Below are 24,493 nucleotides of genomic sequence, written 5' to 3'. Positions count from 1 at the left end.
AAGAGCACCCCCACCTCCCACACGGGCTCTGTGTCCATGGCTTCTAGAGCCGTGGCTGGCCCATCATCACGGGCAATGAGGCACAGGGGAGATGAGTGAAAATGGAATCTGGGCCTTGACAGAGACCATATAAGAGAACATAGCCCTCATTTTTTTATTTAGTTTCTTCACCAGCCATTCATTCTTCTCACACAGCTGCAACTTGAGCAGAGGGGAAAGGGCCTTAAAGGTGACTTTGGATACTATTCTTGGTGTGTTTCATGTGCCCTATGACTGTACTTTCTTTCATTTTACAACAGCAAAGGTTGTGGGAGAACCTGGTAGTTTCGGAGTGACCTAATAGGGTTGATTCTGAGAGACCAACATATTATTATATCATCTTTTCTGTATAATCGGCCCAAAAGCAAGCAGACTCAATGAGTATTGGCTCTTAGAAAATGAACAAGAAAAAAAAATTTCATCAGGCTTTATTTATGTATGCTTCCCCTCTTCTTTTCTTTTCTTTTCTTTTCTTTTCTTTTCTTTTTTTTCTTTTTTCTTTTCCTTTTCCTTTCTTTCTTTATTTCTTTCTTTTTATTTTTGAGTTTAAGATGCTTTTGGGGAAATGATATAAATAATTAAGCACTATCTATAGTCATGAAAAGTCTTTATCCTTATTTAAGCAAATGAAAATATGGTCTCCTGGTTTCCAATGTCATCATATTGGCTAAATACAATTATTATATAAGATGTGCTAACTTTCTAAAACTTACTAAAACTGATCAAATTTTCAGATCTTTGTCTCTATTCAAGGAAAGTTGATGGCTTCAGTAAATACTCTGACTTCTAAAATGTTGACTACAATGGCTTTCAAATGCTGACTCTAAGAGCCATCAGTCTCCCAAACTGCAGTGGCCCAAGAAGGCAGACATGTGAGAGAAGCAGTGAGGAAGATAGAGCCAAAAGACCAGAGTTTATGTTCTACCTCCATCTATGTAGCCTGGGGCCATCTCATTGAGCCTCAGTTTCTTTCTCTAGAAAATGGGAATAATATTAGCTTCCAAACCTTACTGTGAAAAATACAAAAGATAGAATCCATGAAAATATGTTATTAACTAAAGAGCCACACAACTATGAGATGTTACCATTAGATGAAGAGTATCTTTGTATCCATTCAACCATGAGTTGCAAGAAATTTTTTGCATGTGTGTATAGCACACATACATATGTATTTACATGCACACATATACATATATATGTATATATTTATGCATTAGGGGATCCATAGTTTACATCAGCATCTCAAGGGAAGTCACTTTCTTTGCTTTTCTTTTTTTTTTTTAAGTGAGAGGAGGGAAGATAGAGAGACAGACTCCCACATATGCCCCAACCAGGATCCACCCAGCAACCTCTGTCTGGGGCTGATGCTCAAATCAACCAAGCTATCCACAGTGACTGGGGCCAACGCTTGAACCAATCAAGCTACTGGCTGCGGAAGGGAAAAGGGAGAGAAGGGGAACAGGGAGGAGAAAGAAGCACACTTCTCCTGTGTGCCCTGACCAGGGTCGAACCCAGTATGTCTGCATGCTGTTCTGATACTCTATCCACTGAACCAACCAGCCAAGTCCAGGAAGTCATTTTCTAAAATTGGTTAAGAATCTCTGCACTAAATGGGATTCCAAATCATTAACAATTAGAAATATGCAAGTTAAAACTACTGCACACCCAGTAGGATAGCTATTATCAGAAAGACAAATAATACAGAGTATTGGTGAGGGTGTAGAGAATCTGGGACACTCATACGCTGCTGGTGGGAATGTAAAATGGGACAGTCACTGTGGAAAACACTCGGCAGTTTCTTATAGAGTTAAATTTACCAGCTATCCCAGAAATTTCACTCTTCATAATCTACCAAAGAGAAAGAAAGCATATGCTACACAAAGACCTGTACCAGGGGTCCCCAAACTTTTTACACAGGGGGCTAGTTCACTGTCCCTCAGACCGTTGGAGGGCCAGACTATAAAAAAAACTATGAACAAATCCCTATGCACACTGCACATATCTTATTTTAAAGTAAAAAAACAAAACGGGAACAAATACAATATTTAAAATAAAGAACAAGTAAATTTAAATCAACAAACTGACCAGTATTTCAATGGGAACTATGCTCCTCTCACTGACCACCAATGAAAGAGGTGCCCCTTCCAGAAGTGCGGCGGGGGCCGGATAAATGGCCTCGGGGGGCCGCATGCGGCCCACGGGCTGTAGTTTGGGGACCCCTGCCTGTACACAAATGTTCATTGCAACGTTATTCAAAATAGACCAAAAGTAGAAAGAAAAGTCTCCATCAACTTGCAAAGGGATCAAGTAAATGAGGTATAGGCGTATAATAGAATAGAAGGAGGGGCAAAAGTCAGTTTATAGTTGTGAGTATTCAAAACACCGAGTTTATTCTTTTATTATTATTTATTATTTTCCATATGAATAAATGTAAACCTACTGTTGTCCCACCCTGTATAGCTCAGCAATAAAAAGAAATGAAGCACTAATCACTGCTACAACATGAATGAGACTTGGAAGTATTACACTAAGTGAAAGAAGCCAGTTACAAAAGACCACAAAGCATATGGTTTTACTTATTGAAATGTCCTAAAATGGCAAATCTATAAGGACAGAAAACAGATCTGCGATCGCCTGTGATTGGGGAAGTAAGGGTAGCAACTGAATGCACATGGGCCCAAAGAAAATTTAGAGGTTGATGAAAGAGTGCTAAAACTATACTATGGCAATTGTTTCACAACTATATAAATTTGTTTTTAAAATTGCTGAAATGTAGATGGACACAAATGACTTTATGAGATGTAAATTATACCTTAATATAGCTGTTTTTAGAAAAGACATGAATAATAGACAGGATGTTTTGAGATATTACTGTAAAATAAATATAAATAACAAAATATATGTAAAATGATTTAGTCTTACATACATTATCATGGAGTTTTAAACTATTATCATTTAAGGAAAAGTGTTCTTAATTCTCTCTATGCTGCTCCCATTTGTAAAACAGATATGTTTAAAGTAACTAGCTCCTGGCCCTGGCCACTTAGCTCAGTGTTAGAGTGTTGGCCCAGCATGTGGAAGTCCTGGGTTCGATTCCCAGCCAGGGCACACAGGAGAAGTGCCCATCTGCTTCTCCACCCCTCCCCCTTCCTTCCTCTCTGGTTCTCTCTCCCCCTCCGGCAGGCAAGGCTCCATTGGAGCAAAGTTGGCCCCGGCACTTTGGATGGCTCCATGGCCTCTGCCTTAGGCACTAGAATGGCGCCAGTTGCAACAGAGCAGTGCCCCAGATGGGCAGAGCATCATCCCCTAGTGGGCTTGCTGGGTGGGTCCCAGTCGGGCACATGTGGAAGTCTATCTCTCTGCCTCCCCACTTCTCACTTCAGGAAAATACACACACACACACACACACACACACACACACACAAAAGTAACTAGCTCCTGCCTATCTTGTGGTGGCACTGTGGTTAAGGCATGGACCTGGAATGCTGAAGTCACTGGTTTGAAACCCCAGGCTTGCCTAGTCATGGCACACACGAGAAACAACTACTACGAGTTGATGCTTCCTGCTCCCACCCGCTTTCTCTCTTATCTCTCGTCTCCTTAAAAAGAAAAAAAATCAATACATAAAATTTTTTTAAAGTAACTAGCTCCTGAGCATTTGTGAAGATACTGTATTTCCCCATGTATAAGACACACCCTTTTCAAAAATTTTGGGGTCTAAAAACTGGGTGCATCTAATACAGTAGTTGTAGATTTTTTTACTTGCATTTCCCACTTTTTCACACTTGTTGTCTTTGTACTCACTGTTTTCCAATTGTTTCCAGCATATTACATAGGTTACATTTTGCCATGTTCTGCCTAGAAGAGGCTCAGAAAAGATTTTGCTGAATTCAAGTGAAAAGTGATCCAGTTTGCAAAAGTGAATGGAAATCATGCTACTAAATGTAAGTTTGGTCCTCCTCCAACTGAGAAATCAATCTAAGACTGGCTACGAGAAGAAGAAACCCTACTGAAAACGCCATGGCAGAAGAAGGCCATGAGAGGCAAGTCAGCAAAATGGCCTGATTTAGAGAGGGAATTGAAGATATGGATTGAAGAGCAAAAGGCAATTAGAATTCCTGTGTCCACAAAGATGGTTCAGCATGAGGCAAGAATTGCTGATGAAAAACCAGTTACTGATTTCAAAGGAGAACACAATTGATGCTTCAGGTCGTGAAACAGAATGGACTAAGCATGTGTACACTCACCAGACTTGCCCAAAAGATGCATGGAAGCTATGAGCAGAAGGTCCTTGAATTTCATCGTTTTGTCCCTCAATGTCAGAAGACACATCAGTTTGAGTTGGGACAGATTGCAAATATGAACGAAGTCCGCCTTCAATTTGATGTCCTAAGTAACAGAACTGTTGATAAGAAGGGGGTGAAAACTGTAACTGGAAGACAAGTGGATATGAAAAGAGCCATTATACAGTTGTTCTAGCTTGCTGTGCTGATGGAACCAAGCTGCCTCCTATGCTGATTTTCAAACACAAAATAATGCCAAAAGAAGACATTCCTTGAGGAGCGATTGTCCATGTTCATGACAAGGGTTGGATGGATCAGGATGGGATGAAGATCTGGTTTGAGGAAGTTTGGAGAAGGAGACTAGATAGGTTCTTATGCAAACCTACCCTACTGGTGCTTGATTATTAGTTCAGAGCACACATAACAAAAAACACAAAGAAGATTGCTGCAGAGCAAAAATCAAAATTTGCTGTCATGCCTGGAGGCTTGACATCCCAGCTCCAACCACTTGATGTCAGCATTAACAAACCCTTCAAAGCTACCATCACAGATGAATGGAACCAATGGATGAAGTCTTCTGGGGACAATTTGACACCAGCAGGAAGAGTGAAGAAACCAACTATAGGAAAAGTTTGTGCCTGGGTGAAAAGATCCTGGGATAATATCAAGATTGAGATCATTGTCAAGTCATTTAAGAAGTGTGGCATTTCAAATACCATAGATGGAACTGAGGACAAGGCAATATGTGAAGACAGTGATTTATCATCAGATACAGATGAGGATAAGCTAATGGATGAGAGTTTTGACAGTGATGAGGAGTTGTATGAATTTTATGATGAATAAAACTTGAGTTCAATAACTTTATGTAATACATGTTTTTTAAATTTTGGGCTCCAAAATAAAGGTGCATCTTATTCATGGAAGTGTCTTACACATGGAGAAATCCGTAAATCAATTAATATATGGAAAGTATTTAGAAGTGCATACTATGACACACAATGAGCATGAAATACATGTTAATTAGACACTAAGTAGAGATCTCATGTCACTACCAACCACATATATTTTATAATCTCAATTTCTTTTGATTTTTTTCTGATAAGAAAAAATGAACATTAAAAATTGATGGTACTTTTCTAAATTGGTATACATGCAATGCATATTAATAGAGGCTAGCTGGAAATTTGGAGTTACATGAAGTATATCATGGAAAACATAATCTACAAAAACTCATTTTGGTTTTGTTTTAATTTCAGAACAAGCAATCAATTTAAAAAAAATAACTTCAGTCCTTTTCTTTCTCATTTTCTCCCTTTCCTGCTAAGTTGCAGAGCCTACACTGAACCTCTTTCTTATTAATTACAGGATGAAGGAAGATGTCCACCTTTAGAGGTAATAAAATTAGAAGGTGCAGAAGTGGACATTGACAGCAGTTTGGGAAAACCATTTGTGTTTAACTGTGTGCCTCAGGTTGGAAATAGAACTTTTTGCTTCTGTGCAACCTCAAACCAAGAAATGAAAAGGTAATTCATTAATCTTTTATCTTACTAGTTTCACTGTGGGAGAGGGCTGCTTCTTGAACAGCAGTCTTATAGATTATTGGGATTGGAACAGCACATTTATAGCAGGAGTCAATAACTTGTAGTTTTGTAGATATGAGAAGTTTGGTTCTTTATTTTCATCCCATTTTAACTGGTTAGGGTATTTTCCCAATTTCTAACCAAATTTCTGAACAACAGAAGCATGTTCTTCTAACTTATTAACTTTGGATCTACACATTTTTCTTAAAAAGCTCAATAATGCCACAGTTTATATCTAGCTTCTTCAAAAGTTGCCAAATTTATATGCTTTATACTAATTGGATAGATAGTCCCAAGAATAAAAGTAATGTGGTAAGGTTACAATTGAACACAGTACACTGCAGTGAGCAAAATAAACAATAATAAAGTAACAGTATAGTGCCGTGAGCAAAATAAACAATAATAACATAACTTGGTGGGGAAAGAATCCAGTTGACATTCTATAACAGGCAACCCCTTCAGAGGGTACACATGTGCAGGCATTCTAAGAGGGTAACCTATAAACTCAAAGCATTTAGTGACATGATCATTATTCAGTGTATCATCCTCAAGGAATGGAGATTATTGGTCAATTCAGTGAGTCAGCTGACAACAGTCACGTAAATACTGCTAACATAGGGTAAGAGTTGAATGGAGTAGTGGTGAGGGAGACAACAACACACAGGTAATGGGTCAATGGTATTAGTGTCAATGGAATATTTCTTTAAGAGAATTCGGACTCAGCTCCAAGTTTAAAGAAAGCCTTACATCTGGAACATCTTAGGCAAACAATATACTGTCCCTACATGGGGAACATTATGTATCAAATGCATGTTGCTTTAAAAGACAAATAAGGAAATATGGTTATAGCAACTTGATTGTATTTCAATTCACGAACGAAATACAGGGAAGCAAAAGGCAGTTTACAGTTGTTCATATGGAAAACAATATAATAGTTAATAAAAATACAAAATAAAATCTGTTTCACATACTCACAACTATACACCTATTTTTGTCCTGCCCTGAATTTATTGGGCAGCAGTTAATATGTTTAAGATTGCTTTAAGGTCTCTAGGACTATTAGTATGATTAAACCTTTAGAAAAGCTCTGAACTAAGACTTTAAGGCATTTATTTCAATATTTTTAATTCAAAATAGAATGAAGAAGTGCTATGGGGGAAGACAGAGGTGGCATGGGAATTGAGGGGAGGGGTGAGGTTTCCGGATGTGGGGATGAGGGAGGAGTTTACGAAGGGTGTGGGATAGGACCAGAGAAGCATACAACAGAAGAAACGAAATAGAGGAGGGCAGAGGGAACAAATCAAACTTTGGAAATAACAGCAGGCACTATGGTTTGATTAGAAGTTGAAGAATTTAAAAGGAAAATTTTAAAGATTGCCAAGTTGGGGTGGGGTGGATAGGCTGGTGCATGGCTAAGGAAACAGGACTAAGAAAGGTCGCTCTCGAGTGGAGGCCCTGCTGGTGCCCCAATGGTGCCCTTACGTCCAAGGAACACTTGACAGTGGCTATGTACCAGTCTGTCCATATTTAACAGCCAGAGCCTTACGGTTATACACTAGTTGTTATCAGCCTTGTGGTGTTAATAAATGCACACACCTTGGTGAAATAAAAAAATGCATTTTCTCTTGGGCACTAATTAAACTATAGTAAAGAAGAAGAAGAATTTATTTTAAATATCCCTGATGGAAAAAAGATTTTGCCACCTAGTAATAGGAATTTTGTTAAGATGAGTGGTTCTTCAACCATGAACTAGAGCAGTAAAATCTATCTGAGCCTGGGGACTGTTCTGTCTGAATAATGGGCTTCAGGGAGAATATCCAGCCCCCCCCCCCCATTTCACTGTCTTTCAGGTGGCTTGAGGCAATGCACAAAGCAGCCCATCCTGTCCACCAGGTAAGTGCTTTTGATAGTTATCTCTGCCGTCATTTGGGTTTTCTGCTCAGAGGGGCAAGGATCAAGTTAGATGCCATGCAGCCATCCCTGGGACTTCTCAGATCTGCTGTACAAGCTGGGAAAGAGGATTTTAAGGCAACAGGGTTTCCTGTTCAGCTTCTACAGGGTGGCTTGCGTTCCTGCTGTTCTTTTCCTTTTCAGAGATTTGTATGACATTTCTCTCCGTGAGCTCAGTGGGGAGTCACAGGCCAGGTGGAATTTCTTTCTCACAATGAGCCATCCAGTAGTTCCCCACGAGGTTAAGACAATGCTGTTTTCTTTTCATTTCCCAAGTACAAGACGTCAGGGTGGCTTGGGATAGTGCTGTTGGCTGAGCAGCTTACTAAAAAATGAGTGTCTTGTGTTTAGAAATGCAATGCTTTATGTTCACATCCTTATTATGGAGACATATCAGGCCACTTTTCTTTCATTGTTCTTGCCAGTTCACGATTCCTAGCCTTGGAGAATATAACTTTTAACTTAGATTTGACCTATAAACTGAGTCATCACTTCAGCCCCTAAGGTATTTTATATTTCTCTTTCTGAGCTAATGCTATGACCTGTGTGTGTATTTGTGTGTGTGTGGAGGCGCTTAATTTTTATACTATGTATATAATTTCTAATGAGGTGATAGATTTCCTTTGACTATGTTCATTTTCTCATAAAATGGCATACAAGCAAAAGGCATTTAGTATGACTTAGCTGGATAACTCAATTGGTTAGGGCATTTTCCCAAAGCGCAGAGGTTGCCGGTTCGATTCCTGTTCCCGGCATATACAGGAATGAGTTGATGTTCCTGTCTCTCTTTCTCCCCATTCATCTCTCACTAAAATCAATAAATTAAAAGAATATTTGAAAGCATTTACTATCAGTTATCTTCTATACATATTTGGCTCTGGTATACTTCAGAAATTTGGCATCATTTGAGTTTGAATGTACTGCCCCATGCCCTGTAACTGTACTCTCAGAAAAACCACTGGCATCATCACAGGAAAAACAGCAGGACTGGTGTTTCATTTTACCTGGAACACAATGCTCATTACACCCGTCCCTCTCTTCAATGCGTCATCCTAATGAGCCTGATATTTTTCAGAGGGATCTATTCTGCTAATGCATTCAGTGTCTGGAGCAGAGTAAAAAAAGAACAACCAAACTTGCAGCAGGTTCCCACTTCACAGCAATGAACAAAGCCAGCTCTACATTCTGAAATCTTTTGCAATGCCTTGTTAAAATTAAAGAGCAAAAATGAAACCAAATAAAGAAGAGAAACTGGCCGGGTGCTGGCAGGGCGTTCTGATAAAGAGACAGAGCACTGTGTCCTATGCCTCAGGTCAAGTTCTGAGGAAGAACCAGTCTCTCAGGCCAGTGGACCTAGGGTGCCCTCCAGGGTAGAGGATCTTGATTTAGCATGGGCCTTCCGCATCAGTGACCATGAGAGCCCAAGGCCCAATCTGGCCTGGGGCAATTTAACTTGTTCCATTGCACAAATAGAAGTTCTAGAGAAAGAAAGGCATGGACCAGGGGGTGCTTTTAGTCATAGTGAACCTACCAGGAACAGGGCTGGGAAGATAATCCCAATAGTGAGTGGAATAGCAAATTGGAACATATCCTATGGAGAGCGCCACTCAAAATAGTCTGCTATTTCCTTTTTTTTTTTTTTCTATATATCACTGATGGTCTCTGATTTCCTCACAATAGAACAGGAGCCAAAGGGAAGGGATGCCAATGAACGTGAAAAGGGAGAGATTTTCCACGGCCAATGGATAAATTCAGGTTTTCTAGCTGGTTGCTCAAGTATTCAGAGCCCATTGGCAATAGAAGCAGGTGGCTGCTCTGAAGTCAAACAGCCATGGTGCTGAAGTCCCGGCTCAGGGAATCTGTGACCACTGGCACAGGACAATTTCTCAGGTGTTCCCTCTGTGCCACATCCACAGAACCATGTCTGGGAAGATGTTACCCTGCACAACAGTAGCCTCCCACCCCTGGCTATCAAGAACCCAGAGTGCCTGGGCCTTCTGCACCAACTGGACAGGAGCACAGACATGTGGGTCCAGCACTATTGCATTCTGAAGGATGGCTGCCTGTACTTCTACACTAGCATTCGCTCCACCCAGGCCTCAGGTACGGACTAAACTTTTACATGAAATATTAGTAATTATAATAATAACAGCGATGACAGCTTTATGGAGCCTTTACCAAGTCTTGTGCTATGTAATTTACCTAAATTTGTTCACTTATTCTCCAAAGAAGAGGTACTATTATAATTTCTATTTCACAGATAAGGAAACTGGCTGAAAGCCTACATAATATGACAAGATTACATGTAGTAAACCATGATGTGAGCTCTGAACACAGTCAAACAATCTCCAGAGCCGGTACCCTTAATCCCATGCTTTTACTGCCTGGAAAAGTGAAAAATAAACTTCTTCATTCTTTTGGTTACTAATGACAGTCAGAGTGTCTAATGCCAACAGTGACTCCACCCTTTCTCACTGTGTCCTTAATCTTGGATAAGTGAATAACAAAAAGGAAATTAACTGTCAATTTTCCCTGGGCACGTTTCTTAACTTCCTAAAACTTACTTTTCTCACTTATAAAATGAAAACAGCTATCTATTTCACAGTACTATTGTTGAAATCAAATGAGAAATTGTCAATAGAGTGACTTCAGCTCCACATAAAAAGCTCTCTATTATACACACACACATGTCTATATACATTTATTATATATTACTTACATATAATATAAATATACATTTATTATTATATATTATTATACATAATATACACATTTGTTATATTATTTATATAATGTATATATATTCATTACTATATTTATTATTATTTATATATAATGTGTATATTTATTAAATAGTATACATTAAATACATATATACAAAATAAGTTATTATAAACAATATAATTTAATAATAAAATAATTGTGCCTGATTTTTTTATTATTATTAAGTGGGAGGTAGGGAAGCAGAGAGACAGACTCCTGCATGCGCCTGACCAGGATCCACCCAGCAAGCTACCTACCAGGCGATGCTCTGCCCATCTGCGGCCACGCTCTGTTGCTCAGCAAACAAGCCATTCTGGTACCTGAAGTGAGGCCATGGAGCCATCCTCAGCATCTGGGGCCACTTGCTCGAACCATTTGAGCCATAGCTGCAGGAGAGGAAGAGAGAGAGAGAGAAAAGAAGGAAGAAGAGAAAGAGGAGGAGGAGGGGGAGGAGGAGGAGGAGGAGAGAAGCAGATGGTTGCTTCTCCTGTATGTCCTGACTGGGAATCAAACCCATGACTTCCACACTACAGGCCAATGCTCTACCACTGAGACAATAGGTCTAATTGTGCCTGATTTCTACAAGAAAGATTATCTAGCCTTTTTGTAATTTTGAGAAAAAGAAGTATTGATATTTTATTTGCAGTTGGACTTTTCCAATGAATAACTTTAAATAATTAGCGGTAGTGAACATTCTGCAATCTCGGTCATTTAATTTCTTTTTTTTTAGCATTAATACTTAGGTTTAATTAAGCTGGACAGGCATGCCAAGTGGGAAATGGCTATCTTGTGACAATTTCTGACCTTCTTGCAGGGTACAAAAGTAGTACAAAGAAAGCAGAGTTCACTTCTCACCACTCAGGATGAACAATCCAATGATCCCCTTCCACCTAATCACCCTTCCCATTTAGAGAGTGTTAAAACATGACTCAGAATATTATTCAGCTACTAAGAGAGAGATGGCATCTCTAAGCATTTACAGGACAGGCTGTTCCTATCCAACTCTAAATCCACAGCTTTAAGCACCTGATGCCAGGAATAGAGTAAACAAAACAAACCTTTCAAAGCAGTCATTACCTGGGACTTTTAAAGTATCATTACAAAATCTGAACCATTTTAATTACCAAATCAATGACGCTGATTTTCAAGAGGCAGTTTCCATAGCTAGAGAGGAAATGTTTAGGATTGAATGCTTAGATTACTCCAAACTGAAATTTAACAAAGTGCTGCCAGACCCCTGGGGCCAGAGACAGCTGCAGGTTCTAAAATAACTAACGACAGTCACTAGGTGGCTTTCCTTAGCCAACCTTTTTATACCTACCGCCTACTTTTGTATCTCTGTTAGTATTATAGTAAAATTTTCTAACTGCCCACCGGTTCCACAGTAATGGAGGTTTATAAAGTAGGGAAGTAACTTTACTTTATAAAATTTATAAAGCAGAGTTACAGCAAGTTAAAGCATATAATAATAATTACTTACCAAGTACTTTATGTCGGATTTTCACTAAGTTTGGCAGAATAACTCTTTATAAAACAACTTACTATAGTTAAATCTATCTTTTTATTTATACTTTTGTTGCTCTGCTACCGCCCACCATGAAAGCTGAAACACCCACTAGTGGAAGATAGGGTTGACTTCCGCTGGTTTAAAGGGTCAAAGGAGACCCTACCTACAAAGTCTTGGTTGGAGAGCTGGAAAACAGATACTAGGAAATGGACTAAAAATAGTATCAGCAAAAGCAGTGTTATCGTTTAGTGAGTGCAGTTTCTATACTCGTCACTCTGTTAAGTATTTTTACTTAATATTTCATTTAATTACTACAACAATGCTATATGCTGGGTTATTATTCCAACTACACATTTGAGAACTAGTGCTTAGCAAGGTTAAATCATTTGCCCACTTCCCTTGACTAGTTAATAATAAAGACAGAATTTAAACCTAGATAGCTTACATTATACCACCAACAACAACCAAAAATAGACAACTGGGAAAAATTGGAAGTTGTTTTCAGCTTTTACCATTTCTCACATCTTTCCAGAACCTTAGATGGGTTTTTTGAATAAACACTACCACTTGCCGTTAGAGCACTCTGAGGCCTTAGAATCCATACCCAAACCCCTTTCTGGTTATCTCTTCCACTCTTGTGTCCAGGCAGCCTTCACTCCACCCAAACGTGGTCAGGTCCTGTTTCCTTAACACACACCCTCTGAACAGTTTTTTGACCCCATCTCTTTGCTTGCGCTAGTTCCTTCCTTCCCCTGGAACATTCTCTACCTACTGATTCCCTGGCCCACATTGTCCTGAGTCCACCTATTCGTCAAGTGCCTGTCAAATGCTAGCCATCTTTGCTACAAAGCAATCCCAGATGGTCCCAGATAAATGAGCATCTCTCTTTTCTCAACTTGCACACTCGCCTATCTTATGACACTTACCACCCTCTACTTTGTATTTTTATCTGTATTTAGCAATCCTATCTTATCTAAAGGTTTACGTGCCCTGAGATATAAAGTATGTTTAACAAATAAATGAATGAACCATATTATCTCACTTGCCCTGTATTTCCATGAGGTGTGAGTAGTTTGTCATCCTCTCATTTAATAGTGGAGAAAGATTAGAAAATTGAAAAGCCAACTGAAAGGTAAAACCAGAACGCAGATGACCAGATCGATGCCTGGCTTTTTTGTCATATCATACTCTTGCCAGCTAAAACAAGTTACCTAATTTCTACCTATTTTTAATTCCTTTCTTGAAAATGTATCATTTATGGTGAAAAAAAAAAACAACAACGTCTAATCTAAAGCTTTTTATTCTTTCCAAGTCTTAAGTCTTAACTATTCCTATCTCCACATGTCCTCAATTTCTAGCCCAAATTATCTCAAATATGGATTACAAGAACATTTTCCTTACTAAAATTCCAACAGAAATTGTATATCTAGGCCATGTTCTAAAATAGAGAGAGGCCTGTGATGTTTAGTTTTCTATGACTCTGCTCTTCCTTGAATAACATCTACCACTTGCCTGAGTGTGCATCTCGTTGCCAGCCCTGCACACCCACCCTGACAGCTGCTGGGTCCTCATGGAAGCTTCCCTAGGGTTCATCAGTGGCTAACCCTTCTGTAGCTTTAAGGTGGCTGTGCTGAAATTCTTCTGAAGCTTTTACCCTTTCCTGGATTTTAATTTTAAACTGAGGTTTACATCCTTTTTCTAAGAGTCCTGCTCAACCTGCTTGTACATTTTAACTTCAATCATGACCTCACACTCACAGCCAGTGATCTGGCACAGTAAAACCCAAGATAGGATTAATGCCTAGCCACATCTCCCTCAGGAAATTCCCAAAGTACATATACCCTGTCACCACTGTCCACCAAGAATCACTGCCCTGATCAGCCACCTGCTTTCAGAGGACTAGATCATACCGCTCAGGTGTATTAGAGTGGGAAAGTCAGCACGCATTAGTGAATGCATGCAGGACTTGGAAAAGCACTTAAGTCCATTATCTAAAACTAATATCTACAAAATAACCGGTTATTGCAACATAAGGGAGAAACTAAGGCTTAGAAAAGTTCACTGATATCCAGTGGTCACCCAGCTAGTAAGTGATAGAGGCAAAATGTGAACAAATGCTCTCTGAATCTGTGTCCTAACATTTAGATGCAATGCTTTGTGTAACGGGGAGAGACAGTCAGACAGACTCCCCCATGCGCCTGACCGGGATCCACCCGGCACGCCCACCAGGGGCGACGCTCTGCCCACCAGACTCCCCGACAGAAAACTAACTTTCTTAAAGGAGTACTCAGTCAATGCTGTCTAGTCTCTGTGCTCTGGATAGCAGCACGCTGACTGCAATAACCAGGGCCCACCCAATCCAACTATTCATCAGAAACTGTAGGAATTGTAAGGACAGCAGAGAAATTTACTGAGAATGGCTGAAGCCATGAGGTACCATGAACAGTACAGGCACTAAAATACTCCATTTATCTTAATCATATTATATACTTGGAGTATGACTCATTATTGTATTCATGAAGATTATACAGAGTCTTGAGACTCATTTTCAGTTCTTCTGGGTGATGCCAAGTGAATGACCTTTATGCTGGTCTAATCTAAAATTTATCCTCTACTTGTTTTGCCCAAGTTCTGCTTTGTTCTTTTTTTTAAAATTAATTTTAATGGGTTTTTTTAAATTAATTTTAATGGGGTTTGTTCTTCATATTCCACCCTAGTCTGTTTCCTTGTTCTCCAGCCCTGTGAGGGTCATAACCTTGAAATGGACCTTGATTACCATTTCTACTACATTGCAGGGTTTGACCCCATTACTGAGTCATGCATCAATGTAGTAAGTTGTAACCAGTATCTAATACAATAGAATTGAATTGAATAGAAAACATGATGATACACCATAACATTTCACAAAACTTTTAGTCTAAATGTACAAAAACATGTAGAGGTCTGTACTTCTCACAGGCAAAACAGTTGGAACATGTAATATAAAAAAACACTATGTCTGAATATATGCTTGTTTAAACAGTCAGGTTTCTGATCCAGATCTCAGAGTACTTAAAAAAGACTCTTTCCTTTTGGTTATCATTATAAGTTGCCGACCTTACTAGTTGCTTTTTCATTAAAACCCAGGCTTCCGTGGCCACCACTTCCTACAGACATGGGCCACTGGCTGTAGCAACTTAGCAACTCCATTGCTTCTCTGTTTTATTGTTATTTATTTTATTTTTCTAATTTGTTTTATTCCATTGATGTATGTACTTTATGAGGGATCTGGGAAAACTCATTTGATATTTCTCATTTCTATAGTATTTTAGTATGAGCTCTTTCTTTCTTTTTTTTTTCTTCTGAAGCTGGAAACGGGGAGAGACAGTCAGACAGACTCCCGCATGCACCCGACCGGGATCCACCCGGCACACCCACCAGGGGCGATGCTCTGCCCACCAGGGGGTGATGCTCTGCCCCTCTGGGGCGTCGCTCTGCATGACCAGAGCCACTCTAGCGCCTGGGGCAGCAGCCAAGGAGCCATCCCCAGCGCCCGGGCCATCTTTGCTCCAATGGAGCCTTGGCTGTGGGAGGGGAAGAGAGAGACAGAGAGGAAGGAGGGGGGGGGATGGAGAAGCAAATGAGTGCTTCTCCTATGTGCCCTGGCCGGGAATCGAACCCAGGTCCCCCGCACGCCAGGCTGACGCTCTACCGCTGAGCCAACCGGCCAGGGCCATGAGCTCTTTCTTGTAATATTCACCTGAGATGCTGAGACAATGCTGAGGACAAGAAAGAGAAGAAAAAAAATAACAGTGAAATGAGGGCAAAGAGCAAGATTTGAGAGGCAACATGCCCCAGGTGTCCTATAAAAATCACATTAGATGCTAATCCCACATTTTACTTTCAGCTAGATAAATATGCCTCTAATATGTATTGTGGGAGTTAGAGAAATTGTCCTAGACAGTTCTCTGAAGTCCTTACAGTCAAGGAAAGTGCTGGTCCTTTAACAACATGGATTACTGGTTGGCCTGTGCCTGCTAATATTAAAAAGGTCCTACATGGGTATTCCAGAAGCCCTTTAGTCAAGTGCCTCTTCACAGGCCTGAAGCCCCTTGTCATTCACCACACATGATTTTTTCCCCTTCTCTCTCTTGCAAAAGCTGGAGGTAACAAATTGTGACTTTTAACTATGGTCCTTGAGTAAATCACATCAAGGTCTGTGAGCACTTTTCAAAATGATATATTTTACATTATTGCAACAAATGGAACATGTAATGCTTGCACAGTTCTTGGAAAAATCTCTGTCCAAAACTGTTCCATCTTGCTATTTACTGCGGCTACCCAGTAACAGAAACCAGCCCAAGGAGGTCACCTCAAATGAGATAATTGGGTTATAATTGGATGTATTTACTGCCAATCATTTCTACATTAGAACTGGTTAGAAAAGGGGTCAGATAACCTTCTTGTTTGTAGCAGATACATTTTGGATAATATTTTCTATCCTCAGAAAGGGTAGGGATAGGGGAGATACTCATATCTGCTCAAACAGATGAGAAAAGAAAATCTCACAAGCAGGAAGTCATCAGAAATCAGAATAGTACAATAGTTTGGAGCAGAAAATTAAGACAGCAAAATGTCTTAATGATATGTCTTTAAGTACCCAACAGTCCTAAAAAATCTAGCTCATTGCTTATTCCATTTCTAGTATATACCCCCAAAACATGTATTTATGCAAAACCTTGTACATGAATATTCATAACAACATTATTCATGAAAGAAAAATGGAAGAAAACCCAATTGTGTATCAACTAATGAATGGATAAATAAAATGTAGCATATACGTACAATGGAATATCATTCTACAATAAAAAGTAATGAAGTCCTGACACATGATACAACATGGATGAAACTTATAAACATCATGCTAAGTGAAAGAAGCCACTCACAGAGACCACATATTGTATAATTTCATTCATATTAAGTGTTCCAGGAAAAGCAAGTCTATAAAAACAGAAAGTGGGTTTGGATTGCCTAGGGTTAGGATGGGCAGCAAAGGGAGGTGTGACTACCTATGGGTATGGAGTTTCTTTTTGAAAGGATGAAAATGTTATAAAATTAGATTATAAAGATGGTTACAAAACTCTATAAAAACATTGAAAATCATTGACTATATACTTTACATGGGTGTATTTTATGATGCATAAATTATATCATACTAAAGTTGATACATGTAGTACAAAGAGAGAAGTCACTCTCTTATTTGAGTAAAAACCATTTTACAGGGGTTTACTTAAAGAAAAAAATATAGCCATTTCTAAAATGCATGTTTTTTTAGTTCTAAAACTGACTCTTTTTAAATTAAAAAAAAGTTTTTGTTTAATATTATATCTAAATCTCCCTACAGAATAAACAATTCCCCTCACCAATGTCTAATGTCCAAAAGCCACTCATTCTGTTTAAAAAGAAAAATATAAGACTTCCTGCCAGTATATGTTGATACCATCCATATTCAAAAGAATCAAAATATCCCTTGGTAGTCCCTTATTAACATGAGCATGAAGTAGTTATAGTGCAGAGTAGCAAAAATCCAACTCGTATGTTAGTTAGTACAGTGCACTGAAGTAGCTCCTAGCAGGAGGTGGGGCACAAGAACAAGAGTTAGCAAAAGCCAGAGAGAGGTTTAAACATCTCATCATCGCTGCTAATGATGTTACCTGAATTCTCTGCATGAAATCCAGGTTCCTTCACAGCATCAAAATACCATAAAAAACCACACACAAGCATTTTGATTTTTCAGCAACTTCTTTTAGACTGATGGCCTCCCCTAAACCCCCAAATAATGGAAAGAAAATTCAGACCAAGCAATATATAACCACTAACAGAAATTCAAAGGACCATGGGGAGGAAATTACCTTTTAAAACCAGTCATTTACTCTCGTTTTAATTCCAGCTGGCTCCCTCACATCACCTTGTGGGTTCATCTTTTAAATGTGCTTTGCATTAAATATGCACGAAGAAGGTGAGAATCTACGTTGATTTTAGAAACGGCTGGCAGTCTTCACCATTCTTCAGAAAGGATGCCTTAATCATTCTGCCCAGTCAATATTATTAGATTTCCTCTAATGTGATATTTCAGGTGTCAGTCTTCGATACTGAAAAAGTTATTTCAAAATGTGTCCCTCAGGTAAAGAGGCTAGCTTCGGTCCACAGAAAACCAAAACTCAACACTGAACATATACTGAGAAAATTACAAAGAGAAAAACCAGTAAATCTAAACTTTATCACCAGTTTTGCCATTAATCATTAATGGATGACTTTAAACTCTGTACTCTTTTAGAGTCTCAGTTTCCTCATCTGTAAAATGGAACTGCTAGACTAGAGGTTCCTTCAGTGCAAATATTTTTCTTGATACCTTTTTAGATTCCTTTTCTCCACCTTAACTATTTCTCTATTCTCCTCACTTGTTTTTATCTTTCACCTTCTATAGGTGGCTTATATCTGCAAGGATATAGGGTGAATGAGCAGACCCTTAGTTTCAAGCAATCAGTAATTGAACTCAAACCTCCATCTGAAGAGTTCAAGACTTTTTATTTCTGTGCAGAAAATAAAACAGAAAACCAACGGTAAGTCAAGATCTGCATATTTCTTCTTCTTTATCAGTCTTGACAAGGGCCTTTGTAGCGAAGACTTATTCTTATTTTCCAACTTCAACTCCACATCTTCAATTAAGGCACTCCCTTTTTTTGTGCATAGTCTCCAGTTAATATTACCCAGGATATTTTTTTATTTCAATGGATAGAAGATGACTCTTCTTAAAGTATTATTTTCAAATGAAAAAGGAGTTCACAGTTTTTCCCAAAGCAGTGACCTAATCAGGCTCCAACATGAAAAATTTATGAAGACTGTAATTTATTAATTCACAGATTTGCTGTTTCACCTCCTTTAACATAGCTCTTATTGATCTGTCCATCTGAATTTGGTCAGTTTTTTTGCTTTTTTCATAAGCCATTGAAGGACATAGGACTTAAACATCTAATTTGATATGTTCAGTATCCAACTTGACATGTACAAATGGGCACTTGATTCATAATGATTCTGGGGGAAAAACAATAAAGTTAACAAAGACAAAACCATAGAGCAGAGGAAATGTTGTCTGGTACCTAGAGTGTCTTCTTGCATTTCTCAAGTCTCCCTGTCCTAACTCCACTCCCTAAGACAGCCAGTGCCCACCAACTGCTTGGTGATCAATTCCTTACCTCATACGGACACTTTCTCCCTACTAATAAAAAAGATCCAAAAAATTTCACAGTAATTTATTAAAACAGAGGACATGGTAAAATTTCTAGAGACACTTGCAAGAGCTAGATACGCTGTTTTAACCCAAAGAAATAAAACTCTGAAAGTAGAATTTCAGGATCTCCAACAAGTGACCATTTGGGGAAGTGACAAAGGATATCCCTGTACCTCTTCTGTTACGTAAATCCTGTTTGTTTAACTCAGTCCTAAGGGTGAGCTAGAGCGAGGTGATAAGGAATACAAAATTGCTGGATGTTTTACCAAGATCTTCTTCCTTAGGCTGTGCTATATAATCTGGGTGGCAGATTAAGATGGTTCTCTTGAAGGTGAAGCTCCGACTGGTGCACATAGGACAAAGGTCAATGAAATAAAGTTAACTCCTATTTGATAAAACCCACTGGCTTCTCTAGAGAAGAGTTTCAATAGTTGGTCTCACTGTCAAATCCATGAGTGGGTATTATCAATAGGAAACAATATGGAATCACTACACAAATATTTCAGAGCATAAGAGCAAGAGTTTCACAAAGCATAGTTCATGGAACTCTGGTTTCGCAAGATACCCCATTCAAAGAAAATGAGTTTAGGAAATGATACAAATCATGTTCCTCTCTTAGATAGTCACAAAGCACAGTAACTTATTAATGTTGCTAAGATACTCTCTTAGAAAGAATTCTGGTTAACTCTCCACAACTCCCATTACACAAGCATACCTGACCCATACCATTGAAAAACAAACAGACAAGAAACCTATTAACTACCCTTAGAATAAATGTTATATACACACATTTTGTTAACATTATTCAAGAAGAGGAAAGGAAAGGAGAGTAAACTGAAGAGTTTGCTGTAGTTTCAAGAATTTGACCCAGAAATATTTGCCCTAATGTCAATATTAGATTGCTATATGTTTGATCAACTAAACTTTAAATTTAAATAGAAACTAATATTTTTTGAAGTCCTATGGATTTTTTTATTCACTATTTACAAACACTGTACCCTCTTCTGATCTTATTATTTATATTAATGCTGTTTTACTTCATAGCTACAATTGCATATTTCTTATTTGGTGTTTTATTTTTTTGTTCAATCCAAAACCTAAGGAGCACTGTTTACCTTATTAATTTCAAGCTAAATAACCAAGGGAAACAATTAGAAAGTAAATTAAGTGATTTTGTAACATTTCACCTTCTTGGAGTGCAATGATTTTTCAGTGACGTGTCATGCTTTGTTATTTCTGCAGCTGGATTACAGCTCTAAAAATGTCTATCAAAAAATGGCTTCCTTTGCAGCAAGCTATTCAAGACTTCATTAACAGACCTCTAGAGGAGACCAGAATGTGAAAGGAACCCTAATCTTAAAAGATCCACAAAATCATCATTGTGGGAGTAAACAAAAACATTTATCATTACATAGCGTTTCAAATGCATGTTCCTCCAATATAGTAAAACTTTGTCATAAGATTAAAATTTTGTCTTTGAACTGAAGCACCCAATCAAATGTGACATTCAAATAATACAACTTACATCAACAGCATTAATACTTCCCCTCATCTTTACCCCCCTTATGCTGTACATGTTAGCAGCAAAATATAGTATGCCCCACACTACTGTCTTTTGAAAGCATAAATAAATAAAAGTTGATTTATTTTATTTTCTCTTTTATATTCTTTTCTAAATGTTCCACTCTGTGCTTTTAGCTACGGACTTCTTAGAATGTCTACACGCCATGATGTGGGAAGCTGTTATTTGAGAGTATTAAGATCATGGAAATAAAGTCACTTAAATGATGAATAAATAATTCAGCTAAACAAGGTACTCTCTGTTAGGTCATCTTACAATCAACTATCTCAAGTGACTTCCAGGACTTCCCAGATGAAAGAAAATAATTAATTATCAATATAAAAATAAAACAACTAAAGAGTTAGACTAAATATAGGGGAGAAAAATGCAAAGGCCTGCGTCTTATTATTACCTGAACATTTCACCTATTTATCATTCTGTAAGGGGCAAACACAATATGGAATGTGTTTGCCCTGCTCTTAATATGGAAAATGTCCTGCTCTTAATATGGAAAATAACATTCGGAGTAATTGAAAAGTGAATTCTAACCATTGGGGTCACTTCTCAGGGGTACAATCCCTATTCGTATCCAAGATGTGATGCACTTGGAAGCCCCATGCCCTCACTAATGGAACGCGAACACACAATTCTGGGAGTTCAGCTGTCCGAGTCAAGTGCTCTGCAGCAACGCAAAAGGAAAAATATTAAAATCTTGTTTCATAAAATCATAGTATTTCAGAGCTCACAAGGATCTTATAATTCAACCCCTTTCCTTCACGGCCGAGGCTCAGGAAGGTGGTTGTCTGTTGCAGATCACATTGGTTGTTAATGCAGAACTAAAACTGAGCCTAATCTCCAGCCACCATTATTTCCATCCATCCCTCAGCTCCTCATTGTGCTCAAGGATATGGTGTATTTTCCCAGAGAACGCAGCCACCCACTTCCCAAAGTCACCAAGTCCTTCTAGTCTTCGGCTGAGAACTGAAACACATCAATTCTAGCAATAAATCATGTTTATATTTCCACAATTGCATGGAAGGACTTCATGTTAATTCAAATTATATCCTTTTCCAAAGAATCTTAAATGTAAAAAAGATATCAAAATTTGAGTCATTTTTCACTGCCTCTTCACTACCATCCATATCCCCAAACTAAGAACTCTTTCAATAGATGGCTTTAGGCCCTGGCTGGGTAGAAAGGTTGGTTAAAGAGTCATCCCAATATGCCAAGGTGTGGGTTCCCAGTCAGGGCACATAAAGAATCAACCAATGAATGCATAAATAAGTGGAACAACAAACCGATGTTTGTTTTTTCTCTCCCTCTCCTTTTTTCTCACTCTTTAAAATCAGTAAATAAAAATTTTTGAAAATAGGCGGCTCCAGTTTGCAGCTGTCACTCACAACTCAAATAAAGGAGGCTTGTGTGTAAGCATGTGCCATTTAGTTCCCATATTAAGAGAAGCTGTCTAAATGAACTCATGCCCAAAATGACATGCTGTAATTCTCTGGCCAACTTAATACCATAATCAAAAATAACCAATTAGCAATAACAGATAGCCCTCTGTTCTGAGAAAAGGTTCCTTTGTTCTCCCAGTATTTACCATGATAATAATGAGGTCTTTCAGCAGGGGCTTCATCAGTAATGTGCATGTCAGAAACCTGGATGGTACACGGCCGCTGCCCAGCAGCCGCTCTGTGTTCCTGGAGCCCCACCATGGAGTGCAGAAACTGTACAGCCAACTAGTGACCACAGCCAGTGGTGACACTGGCTCAGAGCTGTCCCCTGAAGGAGAAAAACAAAACAACTCCCTCAATAAAATGTGAAAAAGAGTTTATCTGAATGAAGCACTCATATAACTCACTTGAAAGTGAAAGATATCAACATTCAATATTCAGAGTTGCTCCTCAAAAACTACTGTTACTCCTGGAACATTCTAAGAATCCCAGCATTAAGCAAAAAAAAAAAAAGTGTGTGATTATTTTTATGTGGAGAGGATTTGAAACTTTTTATATGGTTTTCACAGGATAAGTGATCCAGAAAGAACTTCTTATTTTCTAAAATTAAGAACATTTCCCTGGACCTACAGTTTCCATCTCCAGTAGATAAAACAGGGGGGGCAGTGCGGGGCCCCCTCCCACATCTGCACTGTCTGACAGCACAGTTTAGTTAGCCCACCATTTGGCAAATCAAAAAGCGCCCCCCATGAGCCCAATAGTCAGTCAGTCAATAAATGTTCACACTGAGCATCTACTGTGGACCAAGCGCTGGCTTCCACCCAGCCAACCACCATGAAAGAGAGGCAGAACGAATTGTTCAGAGCATACATTCTGCAGCCCAAAGGTTCCGAGGTCAAAGTGTAGCTTTCTCACATCTGTCTGTGACCTGGGGCAGGTGACTTGAACTCTCCTCACTTTAGCTTCCTCAGCTATAAATGAATATTAGTACAGCATCTATCACATGTGTTTATGAAAATTAAGTGAAAAGTGTGTGTAGGCCCTGGCCGGTTGGCTCGGCGGTAGAGCATCGGCCTGGCGTGCAGGGGACCCGGGTTTGATTCCCGGCCAGGGCACATAGGAGAGGCGCCCATTTGCTTCTCCACCCCCCACCCCCCCTCCTTCCTCTCTGTCTCTCTCTTCCCCTCCCGCAGCCGAGGCTCCATTGGAGCAAAGATGGCCCGGGCGCTGGGGATGGCTCCTTGGCCTCTGCCCCAGGCGCTAGAGTGGCTCTGGTCACGGCAGAGCAACGCCCCCTGGTGGGCAGAGCGTCGCCCCTGGTGGGCGTGCTGGGTGGATCCCGGTCGGGCGCATGCGGGAATCTGTCTGACTGTCTCTCCCCGTTTCCAGCTTCAGAAGAGAAAAAAAAAGAGAAAGAGAAAAAGAAAAGAAGAAAAAAAAAAGGAAAAAAAAAAAAAAGAAAGAAAAAGAGAGAAAAAAAAAAGTGAAAAAGTGTGTGTAAAGCACAGGACCCGTGGGCAGCCTCCATGCACTCTCAATATGATTATATGTATCATTAGCAAAGACTGTCCACTGGTTATATCAGGGGTCCCCAAACTACGGCCCGTGGGCCGCATGCGGCCCCCTGAGGCCATTTATCCAGCCCAGCCGCACTTCCGGAAGGGACACCTCTTTCACTGGTGGTCAGTGAGAGGAGCACATTGACCATCTCATTAGCCAAAAGCAGGCCCATAGTTCCCATTGAAATACTGGTCAGTTTATTGACTTAAATTTACTTGTTCTTTATTTTAAATATTGTATTTGTTCCCGTTTTGTTTTTTTACTTTAAAATAAGATATGTGCAGTGTGCATAGGGATTTGTTCATAGTTTTTTTTTTTATAGTCCAGCCCTCCAACGGTCTGAGGGACAGTGAACTGGCCCCTGTGTAAAAAGTTTAGGAACCCCTGGGTTATATCCAGACCTATCTCTGTAGGCAGCTTCAGAAGGAATACGTCATGTCTCCTTCACCTCACTACCTACAGAGGGGAGGGTGGAGAGTTCCATCAGGGTTTTCTTCTCAAGTGAACAGAAGAGAAGGCCACATAT

The 24,493-nt window shown here is 39.3% G+C and overlaps 1 protein-coding gene across 1 annotated transcript in view; it reads left to right on the top strand.

Annotated features, from left to right (window-relative positions):
* LOC136403318 (uncharacterized) overlaps nt 1–21,043 on the top strand; it is a 145,221-nt gene extending 124,178 nt beyond the window's left edge. The window contains exons 9-13 of the mRNA XM_066381959.1: nt 5,688–5,845; nt 7,753–7,795; nt 9,769–9,955; nt 18,589–18,724; nt 20,635–21,043. Coding sequence (XP_066238056.1) covers nt 5,688–5,845; nt 7,753–7,795; nt 9,769–9,955; nt 18,589–18,724; nt 20,635–20,734 — 624 coding nt within the window. The 3' untranslated portion in view covers nt 20,735–21,043. The remainder of the gene's footprint in view (nt 1–5,687; nt 5,846–7,752; nt 7,796–9,768; nt 9,956–18,588; nt 18,725–20,634) is intronic.
* The last annotated feature ends 3,450 nt before the right edge of the window (nt 21,044–24,493 follow it).

The sequence above is a fragment of the Saccopteryx leptura genome, chromosome 4 (assembly GCF_036850995.1).
Source record: "Saccopteryx leptura isolate mSacLep1 chromosome 4, mSacLep1_pri_phased_curated, whole genome shotgun sequence".
Lineage (NCBI taxonomy): Eukaryota > Metazoa > Chordata > Mammalia > Chiroptera > Emballonuridae > Saccopteryx > Saccopteryx leptura.
This window is presented reverse-complemented; position numbering and strand designations above follow the sequence as displayed.